This window comes from Myotis brandtii, unplaced genomic scaffold (assembly GCF_000412655.1).
Source record: "Myotis brandtii unplaced genomic scaffold, ASM41265v1 scaffold83, whole genome shotgun sequence".
NCBI classification, from domain to species: domain Eukaryota; kingdom Metazoa; phylum Chordata; class Mammalia; order Chiroptera; family Vespertilionidae; genus Myotis; species Myotis brandtii.
In genome coordinates, this window is record NW_005371371.1 from 1,756,221 (window position 1) to 1,778,458 (window position 22,238).

At 42.2% G+C, this 22,238-nt stretch overlaps 1 protein-coding gene across 8 annotated transcripts in view; it reads right to left on the bottom strand.

Annotated features, from left to right (window-relative positions):
* The window catches only part of ARHGEF7 (Rho guanine nucleotide exchange factor (GEF) 7), an 80,008-nt gene that overhangs the window by 51,863 nt on the left and 5,907 nt on the right, over nucleotides 1-22,238 (bottom strand). For all 8 annotated transcript variants that reach the window (XM_005884459.2, XM_005884458.2, XM_005884454.2 and 5 more), the window contains exons 4-5: nucleotides 11,997-12,198; nucleotides 5,451-5,539 (exon numbers count right to left, since the gene is read on the bottom strand). In XM_005884459.2, coding sequence (XP_005884521.2) covers nucleotides 5,451-5,539; nucleotides 11,997-12,198 — 291 coding nt within the window. The remainder of the gene's footprint in view (nucleotides 1-5,450; nucleotides 5,540-11,996; nucleotides 12,199-22,238) is intronic.

The window sequence follows — 22,238 nt, forward strand, 5'->3', positions numbered from 1 at the left end:
TTTTTAAGAGAGAGTATAAGGGAAGAAGGGAGAGGGAGAGAGAGTAACATGAATGTGAAAGAAACATATTGATTGGTTGCATGCACCCCCAACTGGGGTCAGGGATCAAGGATGCAACCCAGGTAAGGTATATGCCCTTGACTGGATATCAAACCCTCAACCCTTTGTTGCCTGGGCCAATGCTCTAACCATTGAACATACCAGCTAGGGTTACATTTTTAATAATTATAAATGGATTTACCTCTGGCTACTTAACCATTCCTGTATAGTTATATATTTAGGTTGTCTGTAATTTATTACTATCACAAATAATCCTATGAACACACCTTTGCACAAACATCTTTCAATACATTTCAGGTAATTTTTCTGGGATGGATTTCAAGACGTACAATTACTAGATTAAAGGGCTTGAGTGTCCTTAGAATTCTATACACACCTGCCATATTACTTTTAAGAAATCCTTATATAGATTTACATTTCCACCATTATTGGAACTGAATATTCTCTCTTTAAATCTCTGCTTACTGGATACATATAACATTGCTATCAAATTTTTTATGGTAAGCTTAACTATTTAGTCAGAGTGGGGTGGACTGAATGTGTGTGTCCTTCCAAGATGCACATGTTGAAAACTAAATCCCCAATGTGTTGGCAGTAGGAGGCGAGACCTTTGGGAAATAATTAGGTCATAAAAGCAGAGCCCTGGTGAATGGGATAAGTGTCAATAAAAGGATGAAAAGGCCAGAGCTTGCACTCTCCACCCTGTAAGGACACAACAGAAGGCAGCCCTCTGTAAACCAAGAAAGTAACTTCATGGAGAACCCGATCATGCTGGCACCTTGATCTTGAACTTCCAGCCTCCAGAACTGTGTGAAATAAATGTCTGTGTTTACTCCACCCAATCTATGGCATTTTGTTAGAGGAGCCTGCACTTATTAAGGCACAGCTATTCATATGTATCTATTAATTTTAACGTATTTGTCTTAATTAGCTCTTCATACTTTAAAAATAATCTTATGTTGTTATAACTGTTGCAAATAATGTTCGAATCTATACTAATAAAAGGGTAATATACTAATTAGACTGGATGTCTTCCAGACGTCCTTCCAGACAAAGCCACAGCGGCTGCAAGGGCCGAGGGCCAGTGGTGCAGGAGAGGCGGCAGTGCGGGAGGAGAAGGCTCTGGAGGCAGCCGAGGGAGAAGGCAGCACCATGGCCCCTTTTGCAGAGGCGACACAGGAGAGGCCTCGGTGTGGGCCGGTCCAGTGCCAAGGCCCCTTCCACAGAGGCAGCGGGAGAGGGGGCTGTGCGGTCCGGTCCCAGTGCTGCCCCTTCCGCAGAGACAGCAGTGTGAGCCGGTCCTGGTGCCACACCTCCACAGAGGCTGGACAGGGTGCGACCTGTTGTGCCTCAACATCCCACAGCCCCTCTCCCCAGCCGGCCTGGCCCCAGATCGCCCCCCCACCCACCAGTGGGCGGGGGGTGGGGGGGGGTAGGGCCAACGCTAAGAAGTGAGGGCCAATGGCCAGCAGTCCTAGCAGCGGCTGCAAAGGCCAAGGGCTGGCAGCTGCGGTGACCAGCAGTGGCAGCAGCAGCAGGGTGATGGGGGTGGTGCCTTCCCCTGATCAGCCCGGTCACCTCCCGCAGATGAGGACATCCCCTGAGGGCTCCTGTACTGTGAGAGGGGGCAGGCCAGGCTGAGGGACACCCCCCGATGCACGAATTTTTGTGCACCAGGCCTCTAGTTAATCTATAATTTGGCTTACATTGTTTGAAGGCAAAGAATTTATTAAACTTTACATAGCCTAATCAACTTTGATATTTTCCTGTATGTTTCCACTCACTGTTTTTAAGTTCTAAAAAGCTTCCACCCACCCCAGCCCTGCTCCAATGCATTATCAACCAACCACATACAGACACACTGGCAAAGGATGGAAGCATGGTTCAGCACAATTTTCAAGCAATCTTTGGCTAAATACTGAACTCTGGTGAATACTAGAAAAGCCAAGCTTAAAATGTAAAAAGTAAAGGTTACTTGCACACAAGCACTTTGATATCACAACAGTCAATCTGAAAACTGTAATGACCTCTAAGTGACTAACGGGTAGCATATACAGCTTGTATACACCGGACAAAGGGACAATTCCTGGCCAGAGCAGGAGAGTGCGGGAGAGCAAGAGATTTCATCAAGATACTCAGAAGAGTGCACCATTTAAAACTTATAAACGGTTTATTTCTGAAACTTTTCTTGTAGTATTTTCAGACCAAAGTTAACCATGGTTAACGGAAACTGGAAAGTAAAACCACTGAAAAGAAGAGACTACTTTAGACTCTTAATAGAAAATAAGTAGTTCCCTCTTTAGAACATCACTGTGGATTATGATTGCATTATTCCCTACATGAAGCCCTTCCCAGAACAGAAACCAAAGTATCATTTAAGAATACAAGAGGAAACGGAAGCTACAATAGTTAAAAGTTAAGTATTCCTACTAAGAAACTGCGAAAAACCATAAAAAGACTTAGTCTTTTTTGGGGGGGCTATGGGCCCAAAACCACATATATAACACATCATATACTAAAATACAAAGAAGATAGTGGAATCACATCCCAGGAACAAATATCCAACAGGCACAGGATGAAGAGGATGTGGAGAGCTAAGCATAACCAAGAAAGGAAGGTGGCCCTCGGAGTCGGGCGGAATACAGGATGTGCTGAGGAGTCCAATGTTCTGAAAGTTGACAGAGTTGAGATGGAAGTCAGAGTCCAGATGAAACAGATGATTGGTGAAAAGAAACCAGAGAAGTACAAGGTGAGACTCAAATGCAGGATTTCTCAGGAAAAGAAAATCTGGAGTTGACCAATACAAGGAAAATAAGTCAAAGATTGCTGATGGCAGGCGTTTAGGGACATCGTGTGCAGAACGCAGTGAATGAGAAGTGTTAAAGTGAACTGATGAAAAGAGGAGGCAATGAAATGGACATAGGGGGTGAGAAAAACAATTGACTGTATCCATGCATCAGAACATATGCTAACAAGGGAGAAATTTCTGCTATTTCTATTCACTGCTATATGCCCAATGCCTTTAACAGGGCCGGACAAAGAGTGGGCTCCTAATGATAATTTGTTAAGTGAATGAATTTTCTCTGAGGCCAACTTGCTCGTAAGATTTGGGGCAAATGGAAGGTAAATGCTTAGAAAGCTAAATATGCAAACACAGAAGAGACTGTGGCAATAGGTCAGTGTAGAAGAACTGACCCATAATCAAATCTGTCGTAATTGCCCTGGCCAGTGTGGCTCAGCTGGTTGGAGCATCCATCGTCCAGTACACTGAAAGGTCTCAGGTTCGATTCCTCGTCAGGGCACATACCTAGGTTTCGGGTTCCAGCCCCAGTTGGGGCATGTATAAGAGGCAACAGATCAATGTTTCTTTTTCTCTCTCTCTCTCCCATCCTCTCTCTCTCTCAAATCAATAAAAACATATCCTTTGAAGATTAAAAAAATGTCACAATTTTTCATCATTTCTTTTATTTTTGAATGGTTGTCTTTTTTTTTAAATATATTTTTTTTATTGATTTAAAAGAGGAAGGGGTAGGGGGAGAGCGAATCATCGATCGGCTGCTTCCTGCACGCTCCACACTGGGGAATGAGCCCACAACCATGTGCCCTGACCAGGAATTGAACCGCAATCTCCCAGCTCATAGATCAACACTCACCCCACTGAGCCATGCCAGCCAGGCTCACCATCTATATCCTATATAATAAAAGGGTAATATGCAAATTGACCCGAACAGCAGAATGAATGGGAATGACTGGTCATTATGACACACACTGACCACCAGGGGGCAGATGCTCAATGCAGGAGCTGCCCCCTGGTGGTCAGTGTGCTCCCACAGGGAGAGCTCTGCTCAGCCACAAGCCAGGCTGACCATAAGACTTTTCTCTCCAAACATCATGTTCTTTAGGGATTTTGTACCTTAAGGAGTTGCGTCTTTCTTATACTTCTCAAAATCCCATAATCTTCCCCCAGACCTGAGGATCTCAATATTCTTTAGGCAGGTTGAGTTTTACACCTGTATTCACTCACTCTCTAAACTCACTCCGTATTCACTCACCCCTCATTTTCTTTATTTCATTGTGTATTTATTTATGTACACATCTGTTAAAATATTTATTGACCATCCTATATAATAAAAGCTTAATATGCAAATTGACCAAATGGTGGAAAGTCCAGTCAGTGGGGAGCGGGGCCAGTGAGTGGGGAATGGCGCGCCAGCCAAGGCGGGTGCCAGCGGGCAGAGGGAGGGGACGGCAATCGTGGGGCAGCGGCAACCAGCGGCGGGGCAATGGGGGGCAGGGCCGGCCGGCGCCATCCCCCAATCAACCCACCGGTCACCTCCTGCAGACAGAGGCCAGACTGCAGACTAAGCCATCAGTCGGATATCCCCTGAGGGCTCCCGGACTGCGAGAGGGCACAGGTCGGGAGGGCTGAGGGACCCCAAAAGTGCACAAATTTTTGTGCATGGGGCCTCTAGTCTATATAATAAAAGCCTAAGCAACCGTTACAGCAGAACAACCAGTAGCTAAGATAAGCACTGACCACCAGGAGACAGACGCTCAACGCAGGAGCTGCCCCCTGGTGGTCAGTGCGTTCCCACAGGGGGGGCGCAGCTCAGCCAGAAGCCGGGCTCACGTGGCAGCGCTAAGGAGCAGCGAGCCGAGCGGTAAGGAGCAGCAAGCAGGCAGGCGGTAAGGAGCGAGGGGTCCCGGACTATAAGAGGGATGTCCGCCAAGGGGTCCCTAAGTCCTGTGAGAGGACTTAGGCTGAGCTGAGGGACACCCTCCCCCTGCTCCCGCACACATTTTGTGCACCGGACCTCTGGTTTCGTAATAAAAGTACAGAAAATGGTACACTCATGGTAAAAGGGTTGCTGCAAAGAAACACTAATCAGTTGTTTATTTCACTTCAAAAATTCAAAGGTCTCATGGCCTCAGATTTATGAATCTGAGAAAAATAAAAGACTGGAAGTAGGGGGAAAAAATAACTAAATAAGTGCATACTTTCCACAGAATTCAAAACATAACCACATTTTAAAAGTTTACTTTACTGATTTATCATACCTAGTTATATAATAGCAATGTAAAATTTTATCCAAATAAAGATTATCATTTCCTATTTTCTGTGCCATATGCAATTGTGTAGGGACAAAGAAGGTTTGGATTAGATTTTAGATTTAATACCATAGATATCTTTAAGCTTACAAAGTGCTCATGTTAAGTTTCAAAATGCAATACCAAAACATTAATGGTAGTTACATGTGTGGGACACATAATGATTTTTATTTTTATATCCTTATCATAGTCTCAGTAGTTTACCTATATAATATATTACTGAGTTTTAGAGACATTCAAAAAAACAAAGTATTATTAAAAACTGTTTTGCAATTACTCACCACATTATAATAGCTTTTGTTAATGGCAGTTGTATCAAATCCTTTGGGAGGGCTCTTCAATGTTCCAGATTTGGGAGACACAGGCTTTTCTGAAATAAAAATGTAATGTAGTTTTACTGATCAAAACTAGAGACAACCAAATGCACCAGCCCCCACATAGCCAAACATGAATGGTACAGCAACCTCAATTGAAATAAACCAAAAAGAACCTAACGGGTTTGGCTCAGTGGATAGAGTGTCGGCCTTCGGACTCAAGGGTCTCAGGTTCAATTCCGGTCAAGGGCTTGTACCTTGGTTGTGGGCACATCCCCAGTAGGGGGTGTGCAGGAGGCAGCTGATCGATGTTTCTCTCTCATTGATGTTTCTGACTCTCTATCCCTCCCCCTTCCTCTCTGTAAAAAATCAGTAAAATATATATATATTTTTAAAAGAAATAAACCAAAAAGGGGAAGATGAACAGAAGGCCTGCGCACCTCCAGGGGGCACCACAGTGCCTGCATCTCTTCATGCTCAACAACCTGACGTCAGAGAGCTGAGCAAAGGTAAACTATTACCCATGCAGAATTAGAGAAAATGTTGGCAAATATTTCACAAAATTAAAGCATCAAGACCCACAGTCTAGACCAGGGGTGGGCAAACTTTTTGACTCGAGGGCCACAATGGGTTCTTAAACTGGACCGGAGGGCCGGAACAAAAGCATGGATGGAGTGTTTGTGTGAACTAATATAAATTCAAAGTAAACATCATTACATAAAAGGGTATGGTCTTTTTTTTTTTAGTTTTATTCATTTCAAAACGGGCCGGATCCGGCCCGCGGGCCGTAGTTTGCCCACGGCTGGTCTAGACCAGCGGTTCTCAACCTGTGGGTCGCGACCCCTTTGGCAGTCAAACGACCCTTTCACAGGGGTCGCCTAAGACCATCCTGCATATCAGATATTTACATTACAATTCATAACAGTAGCAACATTACAGTTATGAAGTAGCAACGAAAATAATTTTATGGTTGGGTCACAACATGAGGAACTGTATTTAAAGGGCCAGAAGGTTGAGAACCACTGGTCTAGACTATATTTCAGGGATTCTGATCACTCAGAACACAAAAGTCTCTCTAAACAATATGGTCTGGCTCAAGGTGATAGACAAAAGAGAAGGAAGGCCACCCAAATGGGTGGAAAAAACAACAGAAAAAACCACACTGCCTTAAGAACTTCCACACAAGTGACAAGAATGAAAGCCGTCATGAATACTGCAAGGATTCAAATATTTTTAAATTGCATGGCTGTTATTCAACATCCATTCAAGAGAAATTAAGCACAATTGGTACTGAAGAAGTGCTTTCAGATAACATGGCTCTCAGAATATGTGTGCGTGTGTGTGTGTGTGCGTGTGTGTGTCTGTGTCTGTCTATCACTGGTTCTACGAGGAGAGTGTGTCATATCTAACATTAGTTCTATGTGTGGGTTTGTCTATCACTGGTTCTATGGGTTGGGTGTGTCTGATAGCTAAAACGTGATACAATCCACTATTACTGAGGGGTGGGGAAATGGTGAGAACATAATTTAGTGCTACCTTTCCAGTGGCCAACTAAAGAAACAAGTTTTCCCTTTCTTAAAATAAACTATAAGAACACTGAAAACAACAGAATTTAAACACAGATGTGCTAAAAGAAAAAGAGAGTAGGGACTCCCTAGGAGATGAAAAACAGCAATGACAGGAAGGGGTCTGTGGGGGGTAAGGAAGGGTGGCTCCAGGGGCTGAGGTAAAACCAATGCAGGAATAAGACAGCCCTGCAACCTGAGCAGAGTAAAATGGGGTGGATCTCTTGATGACCTGCATGACTGATGAAAAGAAGCCTAGAAGCTTCTAATCAAGCCTCTTCTCTGCTGGTCCAGAAGAACAGCAAGGAAGTGTGCTGGCTATTCAGGGATCAAAACCCAGAGCCTGACCCTGCCAAAGTGTATCGCAAATCTACACAAAGCTCCCGCAGGACCACCAGGATTTGCCTGGTGCGAGAAAACCTCTGGGAGCCCCTGAGGAAGCAAATGTTACCCCTCTCTGCAGGAATACTTCTGCAACCCAGAGTATAAAGATATCCCACCCAACCACCACCCATTCCACACCAAAGAAGGGTGAGGGCTAGAGAAAACACTTATTTCCAGCAATGCAAAAAAAAAAAAAAAGATACACAAGGTTCCATGTTACCTTTGTTTCTTTCCCTGCACAGAAAATATTTATATCAGACACTGTTTTTTCACAGTTAAATTAATAACTGTGTCCAACAGCTTGCACTTTATGTCACTTTTTGATGTCAAAAATAAACAGAAAATATTAAGAATGACCAACTTAGGAAGTGGTAGTGTGACTGCTTATTAAAGATCTGTGGATCAGCAAATGACAGTCACACATTTAATTAAGTTCTCACATCACTGCCAAACATAGGTTATTACTCATCATCTCAAGCTAACCAGCACCTAAGGTAAGTTGGTGTGTGTTTTTTTTTAAAGAGAGCCTTTACTGTACAGATAATGAGCTATCTAGAAATGGAAGAAATTAATGCATCAGAAAAAAAAATTGGAAAAAAAAGCTGGTGCATGTTTATGCACACATGAAACTGTACTTGTGAGGACAGAGAATATGATTTGTTCACCTCACCATCTTAGCCCTCAATGGGATTCTTTTTCCAACTGCACGCACCTCATCACACTGCCCACTAATGACTGAGAGCCTCCACATTTACTTAATAACAGCAGCAACCAATGTCACTCATGCCCAGAACCAGCCCTGTTGCTTCTCTTTCCTTCCATCTCCTTTGAATTTAAAAATTCTCTACTGTTTGTATGTATAAAATGCAGTAGATATCCATGTGTTTTATATATTTAAAAAAATGTGTATAGAAAATAAATGCTAAGTACACATTCAGGAAGAATACACAGTGCATTTGCAGCAAGCATTAGAAACATCTTTATGCAGACTCTTTGAAATATGTGTCTTTAAAGAGGAACAATTTCAAAAAGAAACCACAAATAGGTCAAAGGTACAAATACATGAAACTTGACCAGAACACTGCCATCTCTCACCACCAGAGGGCAAACAATCACGGCTCCTTATACTTCCCCAAGAGGTGCAAGAGAGAAATTGGACATGCTTCAGAACTTACCTGGACATACACAGGTATCACTCACTTAAAGGTAAACCTCAGTTTTGTTTATTCAATAAAATATTTTTAAATCAAATCAAAAGAAAAATTCACAACTTAAAGCAAGTCAGTGTTTTTGTTTCATAAGAAAATGATCCTAACAAGATCTCCTGTTAGAGGAATCTGTATATTTAAGACCTGGCACACTTTGCTTACAGAAAATGAAGCATTAAATACACTGTAAGTTACAATGCTTACATTATACACACCTAAAAAAAATTCCATTCCAAAAATCAAAAAGCCACATAAATTATTGAAAAGATGCAATACTGAAATGTTAAGTGATCCTAGCACTTTATTCTTAACGGTTATAAAGTGGTATGGTAAAATATTTGCTTTGGCTTATTTCTCTCTCAGATGCCAACATTTAAAATCAGATGGAGGTAACTTTATTTTTAATATACTCGCGTAATTTGAAAACACTAGGGATGAGAAGTTATTCCCAAAAGAAATTATCCCTTTGGTTCAACTGTCACATAAAAAAGCGGTCGCCAACCTTTCGGACCTCACAGACCACCAGTTGGCAACCGCTGACATAAAGAATAATTAGCATAACAGGTTGCCAATATGAACCATATTACTTTTTATACCTTAAAAAATAAACAGAACAGAAATATTTCCAAAGTTACTTGCATATGCAGACTAGGGAGTCCAGGTGACAGCCACCAAGAGCTCTTGAACCACAAATGCAGTTACATACACCTGTTTGAGGGTCTCTCTCTCTCTCCCCCCCCCCACACACACACAGAAACCCAGGGTTAAGATAAGGTGAGAATTTCGGGCAGAACAAAGTGCTGCAGTCACTCCTGCCATAAATAAACACTTATAAATATGTAATGGCTGGTTCCTCTTAGGGCTGCATCTGTGAAACCAACTAGCTAGCCCTTAAATAACAGGAGTTTGAACTGCATGGATCCACTTTCCTGTGGATTTTTTTTCAATAAATAATGTAAATATATATTTTCTTAATAACATTTTCTTTTCTCTACCTTACTTTATACATATAATATCTGCGTTAATCGACTGCTTAGGTTATCAGTAAGGCTTCCTCACTTGGATTTTCAGCTAAGCAGAAGTTGGCACCCCTAACCCCCATGTTGTTCAAGGGTGAATTGTATTACCAAGAGATGATATTAATGACATTCAAATAAATTTGAAAACAACTCCCAGAAGTCACCTGACGAGAACTTTGAGACTCACTCAAACTCTATCTTTCCTAATTTGCAAAGATTAACTTTGAAAACTCCATGAGGAGAAATACCTGAAAAGTACAAATTCATTCATTTGTATTTTTACTATCATACCAGAATTCCCATTGAATCATTCACAGCAGAATTCAAGAAAGCCCAGATTCAGCAGACATCTACCCGATCAGTGGGCTCCACTCCTGATGATGTACTCATTACCAGCTCTGTGACCTCCTAATAGCATGCCCTACCAGCTCTGTGACCTCCTGGGTGTGCCCTTACCAGCTCTGTGACTTCCTGTGTGCCCATTACCAGCTCTGTGCCTCCTGATGCAGTCCCCATTACCAACTCTGTGCGTCCTGATGGTGTGCCCATTAACAGCATTGTGCCCTCCTGATGGTGTCCATTACCAGCTCTGTGATGCCTAAATGCGATGCCCATTACCAACTCTAACTTCCTGATGGTGTGCCCATTACCAGCTCTGTGACCACCTCATCCTCACTGTAAAGGGAAAGCCCATCATCCCTCTCCCTCCTTGACTCCAGCATCCTCCTGGAAAAGGCCCAAGTGCTGTTCTCTCGTCCCCAGGAGAAAAATGAATCACCGGAATGTGAGACTAGCCAAGGAGCTGCTCTCAGATCCAGGACTCAGCCTGCCCCAGCCCTCAAGCTCAAGGGCCAGTGCTACGGCTGTCCAGCTGTCCCATGGACTGACCAAGTCCAAACAAGTTACAGACTAAGTCACATTTCCCAATAGCTGTGTCTATTAGGTCAAAATGACATTTCATCCTGATCAACCTGATACCATTACTGCACTCTCAGCTGGATCTACACTTGAATAGATTAAAAGAATATTACTTATTTGTGCCATATGCCCTGAATATCCCAGCAACACTTGCCTTCTGGGGTTGTGGTGAAGATTGAATGAGGTCACAAATAAAAAGCACTTTATACAATAACCAGAACATAATAAGCAACCACAAAATCTTAACTATTGTTAATTTTATTATAATAATGATGAAAAATACTGCTTATTATCAAAAAGCACAGAAAAATAGCAGCAATGAGATACTACTTCACACTCATTAGGATGACTATTATAAAAAAAAAGTGCTAGCAAGAATGTGGAGAAATTAGAACCCTTTTGTATTGCTGGTGGTACTGTAAAATGATACAGCTGCTGTGGAAATAGCATGGCTGCTCCTCAAAATTTAACACAGAATTACCGTATGAGCCACAATTCCACCCCTAGGTATATACCCAAGAGAACTGAAAGCAAGGACTTACACAGATACCTGTGTTCATAGCAACATTATTCATAATAGCCAATAGGTGAAAACCCAAATGTCCAGCAACAGATGAAAGGATAAACAAAATGTGGTTGTGAAACAGAAAATATATATATTTGTCTCTGCCTCCAGTTTGTGGCACAAAGCTAAAACCCATGTAATTTCCTTAAGTGATAAGAGCACTAGGAGCATCTTTTGTTCTACTGAGATGGCTCTCTGGGTCAGCTCCCAGATGGGGGCTGGTCACCAAAAAGACCCAGCCATGATTAGAAGCTTGGACTTTTCAGCCCTACCCCTATCCCAAGGAAGGGGAGAGGGGCTGGAGATTTGAGCTAATGATCAATGATGCCTATGTGATGAAGCCTCCATAGAAACCCCAATAGTATGAGGTTCAGAAAGCTTGCAGGTTAGTGAACACATCTACATTCTAGAAGGGTGGCACCCCCTAACTCCACAAGGACAGAAGGTTCTGTGTGCAGGAACCTTCAGGACCTCACCCTATGTGCCTCTTCCTCTGGCTGTTCATCTGTATCCATTATTATATAACACATCAGGAAATGTAACTAGTTAGCATTTCCCTGAGTTCTGTAAGTCATTCTAGCAAAATATCAAACCCAAGGAGGGGGTCATGGGAACCTTGATTTATTGCCTGTTGGTCAGAAGTCATTATACCCCCAATGTGGGGGTACAGTAAAAAATTACTTCCCATAGAACAAAAAATAGGGAAGAATTTCAATACTCAGCCCAAGGTCATTTACACAAGTTCAACTAAATAAAAGCACATAGTATATATATATACTGAGCACATTCATTTCTTTCTGTTCCTTCTCACCTAAAGGAAAAGCATCAGTCCATTCTGCCAACACTCCACTTACCACTGGGCTTGATCTCTCGGACGTAGTTGCTGGGGAACCAGCCAGTCCTGCCGTTGTGTGTGCCCTCCCACCAGCCCCCTTCCTCCACTCGAGTGACATGGATGACATCTCCTTTCGTAAAGGAAAGCTCATCTTCATTTGTCTGTTGAAAGTTAAACTTTGCTCTTACTACCAGTTGATTGTTGCTATTATCGGTCATGTCCTAAAAAAGAGAGAGGGGAAGAAAAATTTCATGAAGTATAGTCTAAGTCAGTGATGGCGAACCTATGACATGCGTGTCAGAGGTGACACGCGAACTCATTTTTTTCGTTGATTTTTCTTTGTTAAATGGCATTTAAATATATAAAATAAATATCAAAAATATAAGTCTTTGTTTTACTATGGTTGCAAATATCAAAACATTTCTATATGTGACATGGCACCAGAGTTAAGTTAGGGTTTTTCAAAATGCTGACACACCGAGCTCAAAAGGTTCGCCATCACTGGTCTAAGTCATTATGGAATAACTATATATTTTACTATCATAAATGTAGTATGATTACCCTAAACAGCAGAGGAAGGTTTAATTTTGAGAAATTTAAGTTTCCTATCTCCCACAGTGCATCTTGACCACCTTACCACCCCATTTCCAGTCCAGGAGGAAATTCTCTTAATGGCCTGAAAGGTCTTATTCCTGTCACTGTTATGTCTACATATACACATTTTCACATACATTTTTATGGACTTACTAGGAGTCCAGTGCGCGATTCAAAATCGCACAGCGCCGCCCACTCCCTCTCCGGCCCTTGAAGCAGCCACGGCCGCTGCTGATCAAGCCTTCCCCCATCGCAGGCACTCGGAGGCCCCTGCCGGCCCGCCCTCAATGCTGCACGCACAACCTCCTCCTATCTGGTCAACCCATTATGGCATTTTGGTTAATTAGCATATTTCTCTATTATATGTATAGATAGATAGATATTATACATACTTCTCTATAATTTATAAAAAGTTAATACACTGTAATCATTTTTTTAGGAGTACTTATAGTTACTTTAATCTTAACTAGCTTTATGGCTATGCTATTAATTACTTAATCAATTCTCTATTACTGGATTTAAGGCTATTTCTAGTATTTTTCTATTGCAAAACAAGGCTGCATTAAAACTATATGCACTTCTATCTTTGAACATCTGTAAATAAATCTATTATGTTAAACTCAGGTCACAGAACATGTATGACATTTCCAATTTTAGTACCTATTTATAAATCGCCATCCAAAAACATTTTACAAACTTACACCAAGCTACATTCCAACCAACAGTATCTAACCAATACTGAATATTGTCAAGTATTTTTATTCTTGCCAACTGGTGGGAAGATATGGTACCTCATTTTAGTTTGCATTTTTCTCAGAAATTAAGCATATTTACAGATCTCTCAAGTGTGGGAAGACAAAGGGAGACTGGCTAGAGTTTCTTTTTATCTCCATCTATATCCTAGAGTGGGTGTCAGAGGAGCTTGCAACCCAGACATACCATAAGAGCAAATAAGAACAAATAAAATCGTGCCCTCCTGGCCCAAGGAGCAGCAAAGGAGCAACAGGCAGGCACTGACAGTGGGTACAGGCATTCAGCCTGCACCTGGGTGTCCACGGAGACTGAGTAGGATATCCCACACCCCACAGAGAGCATCAGTACTCCACCTTCGTAGGTGATATTAGCAAAAATCAGATAGGGATTCCCAGCCTCCACTCAAACCAGGTGGTAGCAGGCTACCACATCATTAAATATCCTAAATATTTAATTCTTATTTAGCTATTACATACTATAAATATATTATAAATATTTATATATTATATTACATATTAACTATTATGCATTATAAATATCTAACAAGGCATCCTCCCCTGCTCCCCTGCACTCCACCTAGCCCCAGAGGACCACCCAGACCTAGAATCTCCTCACATTCCATCCAGCCTCAGGAGAGGACTAAGGCAAACTAAGCTGTCACTGGAACCTATAGCCTACCAACCTAGGCCAGGACCACTCACTAAGCCCAATCAGGGCCGAAGGCTGCTAAGATACAAGATTTAAGTAGGATCCAGCATCTCCTACCTAATACACTCTCCGAAGTCTCCAGGATACAATAAAAAACAACTCATTCCAAGAACGTGGAAAATCACAGCTTAAATGAGAAAAGACATTGATAGCAACAACAAGATGAAGCAGATGCTGGGATCATCAGAAAAAGTTTTCATCATCAAAAGTCCTCAAAAAGCAATTACAAATTCTCTCAATCCAATATAACAAAAGCCTAGGTGGCATCATGCGAAACGTCGCCAGAAGATGGTCGGCAGGGGAGGGCAGCTGTGGGCGATCAGGCCAGCAGGGGAGGGAAGTTGGGAGGGACCAGGCCTGCAAGGGAGGGCAGTTGGGGGGGACCAGACCTGCAGGGGAGGGCAGTTAGGGGTGACCAGGCTGGCAGGGGAGGGCAATTAGGGGGCGATCAAGCTAGCAGGCAGAAGCGTTTAGGGGCGGCAATCAGGGCAGGCAGGCAGGCAGGCGAGCAGTTAAGAGCCAGCAGTCCTGGATTGTGAGCTGGATGTCCAATTGCCGGCAGTCGAACAACCCCCAAGGGGTCCCAGATTGGAGAGGGTGCAGGCCGGGCTGAGGGACACCCACCCCCATGCACAAATTTCGTGTACTGGGCCTCTAATATAGAATAAAATAGAAAACCTCAGAAAAGAAACAGAACTTATAAAATTTACTCAAACTGACAGTGAAAAAAGAAAAAAGAGGAGAGCTCCAGGAACTTGTGGGAAATAACAAAGATCTGAGACTGGTACCATCAGAGTCTTAGAGGGAAAAGAGAACAGCGCTGAAAAGTGGTGTAAGAAGTATGGTTAAAAGTGTCCCAAATTTGGCAGAAGAATCACATATATAGATTCAAGAAGCTGAGTGAACCAACACAACAGGATCAGCCTAAAGAAATCCAGACCAAGTCACATCACAATTAAACTTTTAGAAAACTAAAGACAGAAAAAAAATCTTAGTACAGGATAAAAAAGACATCTGTGGATATGCAAGATCTCAAAAACTTTACTTCCCATACACCCTTTCTCAAGAAGGTAGTGAAAGATGTGCTCCTTCAAAACGGGGGAATTATCCAAGAAAAAATGATGGTGGGGAGAAAGTGGTAAAGATGACTCAGGTCACAATGAGTCTGCAGAACGATGATGTAAAAAATCTCAGACAGGGCAGCTGGCAACAGCCTGGCTGATAACCAAGAAACTCGGTGGGCCAGAAGATTTCAAGTTCCTTAGGAAGAGGAAAGTGAAAAATCCTAACATGTCTGAATGTACAAGAAGAGATTATTAGAAAAAGGCAAAAGACTAGGATTGCAACCTGCAAAAGGTACTCAAGAGATCTAAACAAATAGGCAACAATTATTCAGTCCAGAAAACAAAGTGTTGTCATGCAAGGAAGAACAGTCACAGCACAGATCATGGCTCCATTATGAGTCTGAGTCTCATAATGTTATATTAAACACTGACCCAACAGAAGCCGACTCATGAGGAAGAAGAGCTGGCAACCATTGATGCAGGTAAGGAGCTCAGAGGCAGTGGAAGAGCCCTAATCCCCTCTTACACTGTGGGAAATCCACACTGATAACTCTTCCAATTAAAAAAAAAAAAATCAAGCTTATGTAGATATTTTATTTAAAGACACACAGGCAAATACATAAAGAATCAAAGGGAAAAATGGACAGTTGTTGTCTCTACTGATTTTTTTCCTAATACCAAATCTTGGAGAATTAATTGCCTGCCTCTTTAAATGAGGTACATGTATCACTAAACAAAAAGATACAAAAGATAAAGCACAAACACAGTGTTAAGGCAAATCTTCAAGAGGAGCTGAAAGAATTCCTAAAATATTTAATTCTTATTTATCTATATAAATTTTAACTATTATCCTATATAATAAAAAGGCTAATATGCAAATTGTCCCCTTCGACCAGGAATTCCATTGGGAATTTGATCAGGGGGCTGGGTCTGGGGCAGGGCCGCGGCCCCTCCCCCCAGCCAGCCCTGCCCCTGATCAGCCCTGGGTGGGCCAGCCCGACCCCACACATGCACGAATTTGTGCATCAGGCCTCTAGTATACTATAAATACTGTATTATAAATATGTATATGTTATATTACCTATTAACTATTACACATTATAAATATATAACAGTAATTATTGTATTTTATAAATATTTAATAATTCAAATAATACATTAAATATTTCTCTAATAAATTAAACTTAATGCATACTTAATATTTAATACTTAGAATCCTATATAATAAAGTGCTAATATGCAAATGGTCACCCCGCCCTCACACCGTCACACCGTAACAACTCAGACACTCAACACTGGGGAGAGAGGAATGGGGACCAGCCAGGCACAAATGAGTTCACGAGAGAGGAATGGGTACCAGCCAGGCTTCGGCCCGGGAGAGGGTCAAGCCACACACCCTGCAGTCCCAGGTGCCAGCGGCTGCACCTGCAACCCAGGAGAGGGACAAGCCGCACACCCCGTGGTCCCTGGTGCCAGCGGCTGGGGCTGCAGCCCAGGAGAAGGACAAGCCGCACACCCATGGTCCTGGTCCTGGGCGCCAGCGGCTAGGGCTGTGGCCCGGGAGAGGGACAAGCCGCATGCCCCGCTGCCCCGGGGAACCAGTGGCTGCGGCCCGGGCAAAGCCCTCCACCCACGGTCCACTGCGGCTGCAGCTGGCCTGGGCAAAGCCAGCCTGGGTCCTGGGTGCCTGCGGCCGGCAGGAGGAGGGAATCCTGGGTTCCAGGTGCAGGGCGAGGCAGAGGTGGTTAGGGGAGATCAGGCCAGCAGGGGAGCAGTTACAGGCAATCAGGCCAGTAGGGGAGCAGTTAGGGGAGATCAGGCAGGCAGAGGGGTTAGGGGCAATCATGCAGACAGGCAGGCAAGCGGTTAGGAGCCAGCGGTCCCGGATTGCAAGAGGTAGTCTGACATCCCCCGAGGGGTCCCAGACTGGAGAGGGTGCAGGCTGGGCTGAGGCACACACCCCCTCCCCCGTGCATGAATTTCGTGCACCGGGCCTCTCGTATTTAATAAAGAAATATGCCTTTGACATTTGGCAATGAAAGCTCTGGCCAACACTGTCACCTCAAGCATAATGCTTGCTGGCACATTTGCTTGTCCATGTGAAGCTCACATTTGGAAAAATGGCACATTTTTCTGGTTCAATTTTCCTTGTTCTGGTTCAGTGAAACATTATCAGGCTTATGATGCTATATCAGATTCTCTCTTTCTGCAAACCATTGTCCTTACTCATCAGTTGTCTACTATGATCTTCATTATTCTCCTACTTGTGGCTTATCCTGGCTTTCTGTAAAAGCACACCAGCCGATCCTGGTGATAAAGTCCTACAAAAGAATACTACAAAACAAACAAACCTGCAGAGCAGGCCCCTAAGGAGGTCAAACTGCCCCTGGGTGACCCTACTGCCCAGCTCATCCACCTCAGCTCAGCAACCAGCACTGAGGCCCCCTCTGCACACAAGTTTGGCCTGACCTAAGTTGAGGAATGGCGATATCTTGTCAGGACCTTATAAATGAGGTAAATTACATTCTCCTGACACTTATGAATTCTCTACACTCAAGGCACAAGTTAGGCAAACACCACTGATACCTTCTCTGCTTCAGAAACAGACACTCTACTAAGGAAAAAAACAGAGAGATGTCTGAGAGATGAGATGAAAAGAAAGGCACAGAGTACAAGCAGCCAGGCTGGATCCATTTAAAATTTCAGTTTCCGCCCTAACCGGTTTGGCTCAGTGGATAGAGCGTCGGCCTGCAGACTGAAAGGTCCCAGGTTCGATTCCAGCCAAGGGCATGTACCTTGGTTGCGGGCACATCCCCAGTAGGAGGTGTGCAGGAGGCAGCTGATCGATGTTTCTCTCTCATCGATATTTCTAACTCTCTATCCTTCTCCTTTCCTCTCCGTGAAAAATCAATAAAATATATTTAAAAAAATAAAATAAAATAAAATTTCAGATTCCATAAATCCGTTCAGCACTTACTATAGTGAAGTATATACAGATTTTTACAATGTTACTCTAAAGAGTGATGATTAGAGGGGAAGATGCCAAAGACAGGCTGAAAGGAGGGTACACTACTAAGAGCTGTACTCCAGGGACTCTGTACACACCAATTTCAGCCTAACATCACAACGGCTGAGTCAAGAGCGCTCTAGTCACTGTCACTAGTGTCACAGGAATCTGGAAAGGATGTATTTAATCACTATCTATTACTTTAGAATTTTTCCCTTCCCTTTTTAAAAAAGTTCTTCTGAAACTATACCTCATCATCTATCTGGGCTCAACATGACACTCCACAACAGTCTAAAACATAAAGAGCTGAGCAGAAGAGGCCAGTTATAAAATAAGTATATGCTGTGGAATTCCACTTATGTAAAACACAAAACAGGTAAAACTCATCTTTACTATTAGAAATCAGAAAAAAAAAGTCACCACCAAAAAAAAAAATCTCAACTCCCTTTCTCCCTAGTGCAAAGAGGAGGCTTAAATATATATTAAAATTCACTAGGCGTTATTTACCTTGTGTTATTAAAATATTACTAAATGTTAAAAAAAAAAAAAAGAAATCAGAACAGCAGGTGCCCTTGGGAAAAGCAGACACAACAAAGGCAGGTCAAGTTCTGTCTCTTGATTTGGGTGCTTACACACTGGAAATGTTCAACTTGTGCAAATTCATCAAGCAGTTTGTTTAGGATACACACACTTTTCTTATTTTTTTTTTTTGGCACACACTTTTCTATATGTATGTTACATATCAATATAAGTTAATGATGGAAGGAAAATGAAAAGGGAAAAGGTGACCCCCACAACCAGGTAGGGCACACATAGGGTACCTCCTCTGGAAACAGTAATCTATACCCACCACATTCATTCTTAATGGCCTATTTCTGATTCCTATAGACAAAGCACCACCATCAGTATCTCACCTCTGTAACTTAAGTTCTTTGTTTTATCCAATGTTCTGTAATTATCCTAATAATCTAGAACCAGGACATCCTGGTGTGCTATCTTCACATAAACTCCACCCTCTCCTCCACTCCCTAAAAGTACCTATAATCTTATTTATAGAATAAAAGATTGTTGAGGAGTGAAAGACCCAATTTCTACTCCAATAGTTAACTATCTCCCAGTCCTGTGATCTTGGTAAATACATATCTTAATTTCTCTAAGCTTCAGTTTTCTCATAAAGCAGTTCATCCTATATAATAAAAGGCTAATATGCAAATAGACCAACCAGCGGAACCACCAGAACAACCGAACAACCGGTTGCTATGACGTGCGCTAACCAACAGGGGGTGTGTGCAGAACATGCGGGCGTTGGCCGCGGCGGGATGGTGGAGCAGGTGAGTGAGGGCACCAGACTAAGGTAGAGCACCAGTCGCTGTCATCAGGGCGAGCATCCGGTGATTACTGAAAATTCTTTGCTCCTGCGCGCCACAGTCCCGCCCGGCGTTCGCACTCACTGCCGGCGCCGGTCCCGATCACTCCCCACCATCAGTGGGTGTGAGCAGCGACTGCTGGCCCTGACTGCCCCCAAAGGCTTCTCCACCTCCTCCTGCTCCTGAGGGGCAATCGGAGCAGCAGCTGCCACTCAGACCGGCTGATGGCGCCGGCCCCGCTCGCACCTACTGCTGGCACCGGCCCCAATCACTCCATGCCATCAGCAGGTCCGAGCGGGACTGGCGGGTGGGGGGCTGCCGGCAGACAGGGGACCGGGGGACGCGGCAAGAAGGGCCAGGTGGGGGCACAGAGGATGGGCCGAGAGCCGCCCCTGTGCCTACCGCAGCCTCGCGGCCCACAGTTCCTTTCAAGGTGCACGAATTCGTGCACTGGGACCCTAGTCAAATATAAGATGCCAGAAATTAGACAATATATTGTGGTTTTTATATTCCACCAAATACTATCAATTATAATATCAACTGTAAGACACATGCTACTTTCAGACATATTAAAAAATTTTTAATAAAAAGGTCATAGAATTGATTAAATATGGCACATTAGAGGAGCATAATTATTTTCTATGTTTATGGTAGAGAGGAACTAAAAATATTTTTTTAAGTACATGTGTAATACATTTTACTGTCTTGCATGCCTTGGAAAAACATTTTGTGAACTCAACAACAAAACACTAGAACTTTTCAAATCTGCCTTCATCACAAGGCAGGAAATCTGTCCTAGAACAGACAGATGATAAGTTCACAGACACTGAAGCAACATTATGCAGACAACCAGCACCGAGGTGGTAATTAGGCGAGACATTCTTAAATAGAGATGTAAGCAATTACTGTAGCACCTTGAAAATACTAATCCTTGCTTTGGGGATGGTAGTGCCTTACACAATCTCAAAGCTAAGCTTTATTTTAATGAGGTCATATAATGTTCAAGAAACTACAAGTTGCTTTTTTATTTTTATTTTATTTAAATATATTTTTTATTGATTTTTTACAGAGAGGAAGGGAGAGGGATAGAGAGTTAGAAACATCAATGAAAAAGAAACATCAATCAGCTGCCTCCTGCACACCTCCTACTGGGGATGTGCCCGCAACCAAGGTACATGCCCTTGACTGGAATCGAACCTGGGACCTTTCAGTCCGCAGGCCGACGTTCTATCCACTGAGCCAAACCAGTTAGGGCACAAGCTGCTTTTTTAGCTTAACATTTTTATTATGGAAAATTTCTAACACAAACTTAGAGGATGATAGATACACTTCCATGTTACCATCACCCAGCTTTAATTAAAAATTTTACCAATCTTGTTTCATTAGAAATTATTTTTAATGTAAGAAAATTACTATTAATAACACGTAAAAAAAAATCTAAGGACAAATAATTACTCTTACCTGGCATGGTAAGAGAAATCTTGCCATGTTCATTTCACTAGCAGATAACTGTGTCTACCAATCATAGACACAAAAGCAGGTGAGATGACTGAGGTCTTTTTACTTTTGGAGTAACTTAAAAATTTTCTTTAGCTAATGAAAAATTAATCCTATACTTACTGTGATCTCAGTAACATTCACTACCAACACTACATTTAACTATATTTTACTTCAAATTATACATTTGCAATCCAGTTTTTATTTACTCAAAAACAAAAAATATGAAAATTGCCAAGGGTAAATGGGTGAGACAGTAAATATTTCTTCACCCAGAGTTTGCTGATCTCTCTTACATTTTGTTCATGTATTTAAATAAAGCTAATTTAAAATAGTTTTCAAAATATCTGCTGAACCCAAGCAAGTGCTACAGCTATCTATTATTACTAAGAAATAGCTCATTGTAAAGGTCGGTGAAGTGCCAGTTATTTAGTATCTGCTGAATAAAAAATAATTTTAGTGGAGTTGAAATGTGAAATAAATATAAAGATGTATTTTTAATCCTCTCATAAAAAAATACTTTTCAAGTGGTTTGTGTACTTTTTTTCTTAATTTGGCATTACAGTGCTTCCAACACTCTGCAAAATTTCTCTACCATTAAACTCTTAACTTCAGGGGATCACTGTAAGGGTTATTTGAGTCCAAGTAAAGGACCTAGAACAATGTCTGGCATAGAAAAACAACTCAAAGCATGGTGTATTGAACACAAAATCAGAAACAGGATAATAGGACTTCTCTAAGAAAAAAAAACTGTCAAAGATAAATAGCAATCAGTGTTAGCTTGAGTTCAAAAGTGCAGGAACATGTAAAAACTATGTTCCTTCTTTAGCTTTCAGTTTCTAACATGGCTTCGTGAACTAAACTTAAATTTCTTTCCCTCTATAAAATACAGCTCTAACTAAATTAATTTTTTTTTTTTAGGATCACCATTAGTTTAACAATATTACTTTCTATGTTGAAGTAGATAGAAAGATCTGGTCCCTAAAAACTCTACAAGAATCGGCCTCTCTTCAGACTCCGGTTACAAGATCATTTATGTTTCTAACAGAAAATAATTTACTAAAATGTTGCATGAAAGCAAAGTCACATCACTCATTAATCAAACTAAATGCCAATCATCCACTAGCTCAAAAGAGGGCTCAGCGTTTTTTCACAATGACAACAGGGAGCAGCCTCATTCTGGTCAGGTGATGTGATGGCCTCTTTACACATTTTCTCTGTTCAGTATTATATTTAATTTTTCCCCAGTTTCTCAGTAACAATTTCACTGT